Source organism: Embiotoca jacksoni, unplaced genomic scaffold, assembly GCF_022577435.1.
Source record: "Embiotoca jacksoni isolate LCO1_2020_lvr unplaced genomic scaffold, fEmbJac1.0.p SCAF_91, whole genome shotgun sequence".
Lineage (NCBI taxonomy): Eukaryota > Metazoa > Chordata > Actinopteri > Embiotocidae > Embiotoca > Embiotoca jacksoni.
The window spans coordinates 743170-750724 of record NW_027185449.1 but is presented as its reverse complement, the minus strand read 5'-3'; the positions used below and the strand labels follow the sequence as shown (position 1 = coordinate 750724).

At 49.2% G+C, this 7555-nt stretch overlaps 1 protein-coding gene across 3 annotated transcripts; it reads left to right on the top strand.

The window, feature by feature from the left end:
- The first annotated feature begins 669 nt into the window (after positions 1-669).
- On the top strand, positions 670-6459 carry znf217 (zinc finger protein 217). Of its 3 annotated transcripts, none has more exons than XM_069141809.1 (5): positions 670-780; positions 2951-4350; positions 4519-4626; positions 4747-6153; positions 6320-6459. In XM_069141809.1, the coding sequence occupies exons 2-5, from the start codon at positions 3000-3002 to the stop codon at positions 6424-6426; spliced, it is 2973 nt and encodes a 990-aa protein (XP_068997910.1). In that variant the 5' UTR covers positions 670-780; positions 2951-2999; the 3' UTR covers positions 6427-6459. The 3 variants fall into 3 exon arrangements, with proteins under 3 accessions (XP_068997910.1, XP_068997908.1, XP_068997909.1); XM_069141807.1 differs by having other exon boundaries at positions 6308-6459; XM_069141808.1 differs by lacking the exon at positions 670-780 and adding an exon at positions 896-997 and having other exon boundaries at positions 6308-6459.
- Positions 6460-7555: the final 1096 nt, after the last annotated feature.

Genomic DNA, 7555 nt, shown 5'->3' with positions numbered 1-7555 from the left:
CACACCCCTCCCCCACCCCTCCACATGGTAGCTGGTGCGTGACGTGAAACGTGGAAGACACTTTTCTTTTCTTTTTGTTTTGTTTTTTTTCTCGTTTGGTCGTTGGTGGTAAATCCAATGCAAAGTCACTTCACGCATCAAACGGTTGTTTTGTGTCGCCTCCCGGTCAACGTTACCTCGCGCTGTGACCGTTTCAAGCAACTTTTAGTCGCATTTATCGACAAAAAAATAAATAAATAAAACAACATAATAACAGACTTCAACCGTACACTAATAGTACACTGCAACCTTGGTGATTTAAAATAGAAAGTAGACCCTAAAAGAAAGTCCTCCCCCCCCCCCTCCTCCCTTCCTTCCTTCCCCACCCACGTGACCGTTATTAAATTAAAGACGGCCTCACCTGTGTAAACGCACAGGTAAGAATACATATATATTAACGCGATAAAACAAACACCTTTATTATTGTTGTTGTTTTTTTCTTTCCCATCAGTTAAAGAACCCCCCCCCCCCCCCCCCTCGTTTCTGTTAGTCGGGATCACGTGACTGCCCTATGGGTTTTTTTTTTTGGGGGGGGGGGGGGAGTTTTTTTTCTGTGTGTGTGTGTGTGGGGAGATGGAAGCGCGTGCACGCCTCTCTCTCTCTCTCTCTCTTACTCACTCGCTCGCTCGCTCTTCCCTTTACGACTCGTTGGAGAAGTTGCGCGCGCGTCCTTCAGAGCTCAACAGCTGCACGGTGAGGACTCCGCCAAGTCGAACAAATATGATCCAAACAATCGAGTAGGTGAGTTTGTCCGAGCAAAAGCGCGAGGAGGAGGTAGGAGGGAGGGAGGAGAGGGAGGAGGGAGGAAGGAGGGAGGGAGGGAGGAGGAGAAGGGGCTTGCGACGGCGTGTGAACCGGAGGAGCAACTCGCTCGCCAAAAAACGAGCCCGGAGAAAAGCTCAACTGATTTCCAGCTCGCTCGCGTTTTATCATTAATCCGGAAACTCTTTCGGAGTTGGTAGGTAAAAGTTTTTATTTATTTATTTATTTATTATTATTATTTTTTTTTTAGGGGGTTGAAGTTCGAAGACGACGCAAAAAAAAAAACAAAAAAAAAAACCGGCGTCGGTTGTTTTGTTATTTGTTTTTTTTTTTGTGGTGTTAATTTTTTTTTTTTTTTTTTTTTTTTTGTAATGTTTGTTTGTTTGCAAACGTTAAGAAGTCGTTGGGACGAGTTCGGTGTTTTAAAAGCAACTCGGCGTCGTTAGCTTTTTTTTTTTTTTTGCTCGCTTGTTGTTACTTCCTCCGGGTTAAACTTTTTGAAACGTAAAGTAACAACACACGTTTAAACGTTTTGTTTTTGTTTGCAGCGGTTTTGTTGTCACGAAAAATAACGTCGGTCGTCGTCGTTTGTACTTTTTTTTTTTTTTTTAAATTGAACTCACGCTGCTTTTTAAAACAAACAAAAAAATAAATAAATAAATTCAGCTTCTGTAAGCTTCCCAATCAGTTAACTGATATCGATCTGTATGACTTTAAAAAAAAAAAAAAAAAAAAAAAGCAGCAGCGAAGTAACGAATTCCTCGTGCTCGTGCTTACAATGCACGTATAGAAATGTAATAGCCGATCAATTAACTTTATTGAAAGTTACGTGTTTAGTGTTACTTCGGGCATTTCCCCCCCCCCAACCCCCCCCCCCAGTAATTAATGGTCTTAACGAGAGCTGCTGTGCTGGCTTGAATAACAAGGTGGCTTGACGTTTAAACGCTGCCTCGCACAAAGCATGCGTGTACTCACAAATCACAGGCTCATTAACGCTCCGCCGAGTCGCCTGTGCTCACCTGGATCGAGGCCAAAAGTACCAACAAACTACAATTGCTAATAATCAATAGTAAATTATGCACCAGGGTTAGGAGGTTATGTCGCAAATATATTATGTAATTGGACATAATTGGCTGTTTGGGATCACCCCCCCCCCCTCCCCCACTCATCAACCCCGTTGTTCAGCTGCCATGTTATATTATTATGGCTTTAGGTTGCATTTATATATATATATATATATATATATATATATATACAGATGCTAACAGCTGGCCTTTGAACTTGTGAACCCAGTTACTGCACTCTGGAGCCAATCAAAGTATTTGATGAGATTTTAACTTCTTTTTTTTTGTTTTTTTGGTTCATTAAACATGGTGGAAGTAACTGCGACGACAAAGCCACTCAAGAGGTTGTCCCGTTGATCAGAAAACAAAAGATTGAACGCCAGGAGCCGTTAACGTGTGGGATAGGAAGACTTCTTAAAAAGTTTTTTTTTTTTTTTTTTTTGGGGGGGTGGGGGGGGGGGGGGCTGCTGTTTCGTGTTTTTAAATGCCGATCAAGGCAAGTCCATAAATGTCATTTTAAGACTGAATTTTGGACGTGATTAGGAAAAGAAAGAAGAAAAAAAGGCCGCAAAGCGAAGAAGATTTACGTCGCTCAGAAAACGTCCTGAAATGTCACAATAGTGGCGTAATGTCTTCGTTGAACTTCAGCCAGCAGTCACAAATGTCAAATTAGTTTTCAAGAACAATCTGTTTTAATAACAAAACACGTTTTAATCTTAACTGGAATGACATAATGAACCTATGCTGTATTTTTATTATCACAGTGAAGTTAGGCTGATTTTAAACAAACCGAAATCTCTCATTGAGTCCTCAACTATATATACGTAGATATATATATATATACACTTAAAAGTAGGATAAAGCAGAAAGGAAAAGGTTGTTTTATCAGTTGTCTGCACGTAGAGGAAATGAGTTGTCTGTAGTTGATTGCAAAAAAAAAAAAAAAAAAAAAAGAAGCTCCATTTCCTGTTTCAGTATAAGGAAAGACAATTCTTTCTGTTGTGTAATTTAATCTATTCATATGAAGTTTGGTGTCTCGACTGTCTGGCTTTTGGTATTAAAGTCACTGTTCCCGTCTTTTCCAGGTTCCCTAATAATCTGGACAGTGAGAGGACGAAAAAAAAACAACCAAAAATGCTGACTCATTTGTTGCTGCCGTTCGCGGACGGAGTCGCCGAAGATGTTCTTCCCAGTAACGGCGCGAGCGTCCCGCGGCCCGGCGTGAGCGTCCCGCGGCCCGGCTCGAGCGTGACGCCGCAGGGCACCCGCTCGCCGAAGGCGGCGTCGCAGTCTGCGGGAGGCGTCCCGCTGGCGTGCATGTTCTGCGACCAGACGTTCGCTCACCAGGACGAGCTGGGCCCCCACGTGCTGACGCAGCACCCCACCACGTTCTTCGAGCCCGCCGTGCTTCGGGTCGAAGCGGAGTTCAGGATCCCGGGGGAGAGGCCGCGACCCAAACCCGGCGACCTCCCCGCGGCGGCGGCGGAGGAGGAGGAGGAGGAGGTCCGCAGCTGCATCGTGTGCGGCCACGTCTCGCAGGACGCCGGCGAGCTGGAGAGCCACACGAGGAAGCACAAGGACTACTTCACGTACTGCTGCGCCGTTTGCGGGCGGCGCTTCAGGGAGCCGTGGTTCCTCAAGAACCACATGAAGATGCACGTGAAGCCGGGAGCGAAGGGCAAGGCCCAGCAGGACCTGGAGACGCCGGCCACGGTCAATGGCGCCGTCCAGGAGGCGGCCTCGGAGCCGGTCGTCACGGTTTACAAAATGTGCATGGTCTGCGGATTTTTCTTCCCCGACTACGACGCGTTGGTGGAGCACAGCAGAGTGCACAACCGAGAGGCGGAGCCCGGCAGAGACCGAGACGGAGACGGGGACAAGGACGAGGCGGATGGCGACAGCGGCCACCTCGCCACACAGGAAGCGTTTCTTCACGGCCTGAACCTCGAGCGCCGCTCGTCAGGAAGCGGTTTGCGAAACGCGCGGTCGTCGAAATGGATTCCTCAGCTCGACCCGTTCAACACGTACCAGGCCTGGCAACTCGCCACGAAGGGGAAAGTGGCGGTGGGTCCCAATAACATCAAAGACATCGGCCTGGAGGTCAGCACGGACAACGAAGACTGCGGCTCGGACAAGGAGGAGTTGACTCAGATTTGGTCCGAGGCCCACGGAGACAAAACGCCGAAAGAGGGACCCGGGCGAGAGGTCCGGTCTCAGCAGCAGGCTGCTGAAGAACGGCCGGAGCGCCAGCGAAGGTCCCTGATGCAAAAGCACAAGGACAAAGAGAGGCCGACCACCTGCGAGGAATGTCAGAGGACCTTCAGGACCTACCACCAGCTCGTTCTCCACTCCAGAGTCCACAAGCGGGAGCGGGGCGGGGAAGAAAGTCCAACTCTCTCTGTGGACGGGAAGCTGTCCAGAACGGGCTCGGTGGACCAGGCGGAGGACGGGTCCGAGGAGGGCTTTGAGGAAAACATGGGTTCAGGTGAGTTTGACTCGTGCTGTCTCTCCACTGGTTTCATACGAAGAACGCTGCTAACAAGTGCGCCCTCTGCTGGTGGGAGGGGTGATAACACCGTGTGTGTGTGTTGTTTTTTTTCTGTCCTCCTTTCTGTGTTGAATTCACTGAAATATTTGCTTCCACTTTTCAAAGGTGAGGACGGTTTTGATCGAGCGAAACTCCGATCAAAAGAATGCAGTTACTGCGGCAAGTCGTTCAGATCCAGCTACTACCTCACGGTTCACCTGAGGACCCACACGGGTAACTCCGCCTTCACCTCCACTGATTATTTTATAAATACGAGACTTATAAAATGATGTCGAATTGTTCGCGGCAGATTTCGAACCGCGACTTTGTGTTTTAAACGTATATACCTTTCAGGTGAGAAACCGTTCAAGTGCGCTTACTGCGACTACGCCGCGGCCCAGAAGACTTCGCTGAAGTATCACCTGGATCGGCGTCACAAGGACAAACCTTACATGGACATCCCCAGCCGACCGGCGCCGTCGCTGCCGTCCCCGAGCGACCCAAAACACGGGAACGACGGCGAAAACCCGGCCTCGAGCAGATCCAAGCTCTGGGTCCCCGGAGTCCGGTCGGAGGACCGACTCGACGGCAACAAACTCGGCAAACCGCTCGCCCAGGTGAAGGCCGAGTACGAGAAATTAACCGCCGATTCGGCGTACTCCCCGACCGACGACGTGCTCATAAAGTACCCCGTACCCGTTAACCCGGGCAGGGGGACGGGGGAGATAAAAGACGAGGACTCGGAGGCCCCGTTAAACCTGTCCTTAAAAGTGTCCCTCTCCATCCCCGCCGGCGCAGAGCCCAGAAACGCATTAATTCAAATCGCCTGTTCGTCCTGTGCGTATAAAACCATTTACCCGGAGGTTCTGACGATGCACAAGAAGCTGACTCACAAAGAGAAGTCCGACGGCACCAAAAGGAACAGGTCGTCCGGAGGCGGCGTGAGACACGGGCGCTTTACGGGCTGCCCCCCGGCGCTCGAAGGGAAAGACGTCGCGCCGCTCGTCCCGACCGACAGGCGCTACCCTCGTCGGACCAAGTCTCCGCCCCCCCAGCCGGACAAACCTCAAGAAAAGACGCCCGCGAATCCGAATCCGAATCCTCCCGCTGCCAAACCCTCGCCGGTCCACGCGGCCGCGCACGACGTCGTCCAGGAGGCCCAGCGGTCGCATCCCGCTCAGGAACCCTCCAGGTATCCGGAGATGATGAGGAAACCCAACGCGGCCAGCAAGTACGTCATGGACCGTCCGGCGCCCCCGGACCGTCCGGACCGTCCGGCCCCCCCGGACCGTCCGGCGCCCCTGGACCGAGTGGGCATCGGCGAGAGGAGTTACCCGGCGATGAGCGGGGCCCTCTGGCACTCGGACGCCGCCAGGCTGTGCCTGTCGAGCCGATTCGGGAGCCTCCCCCAGATGGATTTCGGAGGACCGTCCAGCAAGAGATTGAAGTACTCGGCACCTCCGAGCAGGGAGGCCGACCCCGGCGAGAAGTCCGGCTTCAGGGGACCGGCGGGGGACGGGTCCAATTGGCTGCTCGCGGCCGGGAGAAGCGCGAAAGCGGCACCGCAGGGCTCGGGTCCGTCCGCCGCTCCCGAGGCTCTCGGCGCCGCGAAGAGCACGCCGTCGCCCCTCGGAGGAGGTTTGAACACCGACTGGAGCATGATGAACCTCCTGCGCTCCTACACGCCCAGCGACCTGGCGGTGCTCTACCACGGCGCTCCGGGAAACCCCGGTCACGGAGGCCTGGCCAACCCAAGAGCAGGTACGTAGCAACGCGTCCCGAAAAACAAAACAAAAAATCATCACCACCAAAATAGCAACCGCTGAAAGCAGCTGATAAATTTGTCTCCATGTTTTTTTTAGTTTTTTTTTTACATCTGCGTTATCGCGGCAGGTTTGCAGAGTTAATGTTAAAGGTTTCTTCTCAGGGGGCAGAACTGTGCTGTACCAACACTTACCCAGTCTACCCAACCTGCAGAGGAGAGACCCCTCATTCCCAAATCTACGCTACGGGACCACTGACAAAACTACCTAAAGTAAAAAAAAAAAAAAAAAAAAAAAAAAAAAAGCACCGAGGTAAACCGCTGACAAAAAAATATTTTTTTAAATACACACAGCAGGGTAAATAAAGAATAAAATGTGCCTTGCATTTGATCTACATTTAAAAATCTATTTTTTTCTCCCCCTCCTCCTCCTCTTTCTAGATTTAAACCGTGCTGCTACCTTATTTTGGAGAACTTCTCGGAAAACTTGTTTAAATGTTTGACTTCAATAAGAGAGATGGTTTGCGCTCAAAGTGTGTCGATGCTCCCCTTAATTTAAGATGGTTTTTTTTGTTGGTTTTTTTTTCAGTGGAAGAAAATTTTGCGTTGCACAGACATTTCAGGGCTCAAGATTTCAGTGTACTTTAGTTGTTGTTATTTTTTTTTTATATATATATATATATATATATAGAAAAGTGCAGATCATCTCTCTTTGGAAATATTTTGTGCACTGGTGTTTCTTGTTTTCACTCCAAACTGTTGCTTCGCCCACATCGGACCCACACTAATGTTCAGTTATCTGTCAGTGACGTAACAGTTAAAAAAAAAAAGAAGAAGCTATGTGTGTGGGGGGGGGGGGGGGGTGGCAGAGACGTAAAATATATCTGTAAACTTTCAGTACATGAAAATGAAGCTAAAACCTAAGAGAATTTAGTGTGGAGATGATAAAAAAAATAAAAAAAAAAGATTGCTGCTCCGTTCACTTCCTATTGATGTCCAGGCAGTAATTACGCACTATTCTGTTTTTTTTGTTTTTGTTTTTTTTTTTCCTCTCCAAAGCACTGGACGGTGGGGAGTTTCTGTAAAATAGACTTGATGGCTTCGGCCCAGTAGTTTACAAACGGGCCACAGCAACGATTCCTTTCTGTGCGTGTTGGAAAAGTGTTCTACCTCATGTTGTGCTCTAGACACTTATGTTTTTTTTGTTTTGTTTTGTTTTGTTTTTTGTAAAGCTGCTGAAGCTATCATGTCAACTGAGCCTGCAGAACCTCGTTGACCGAACAAGAGACGGATGGTTGTTGTTGTTGTTGTTGTTGTTTTTTTTAGGGGGAGTCGGAGTAGTAGATGGACGCGTCTTTGTCTAAACGCCACGGAATATAAAACTCATCTGGTGACGCAGAA

What these genes read in the sequence shown, in the direction of transcription:
- znf217 (XM_069141807.1), top strand. Translation starts at nt 3,000, where the DNA reads ATGCTGACTCATTTGTTGCTGCCGTTCGCGGACGGAGTCGCCGAAGAT. An exon ending in TGAGGAAAACATGGGTTCAG is followed by an intron (nt 4,351 to 4,518) that starts GTGAGTTTGACT and finishes CACTTTTCAAAG; the next exon opens with GTGAGGACGGTTTTGATCGA. An exon ending in CCTGGCCAACCCAAGAGCAG is followed by an intron (nt 6,154 to 6,307) that starts GTACGTAGCAAC and finishes TTAATGTTAAAG; the next exon opens with GTTTCTTCTCAGGGGGCAGA.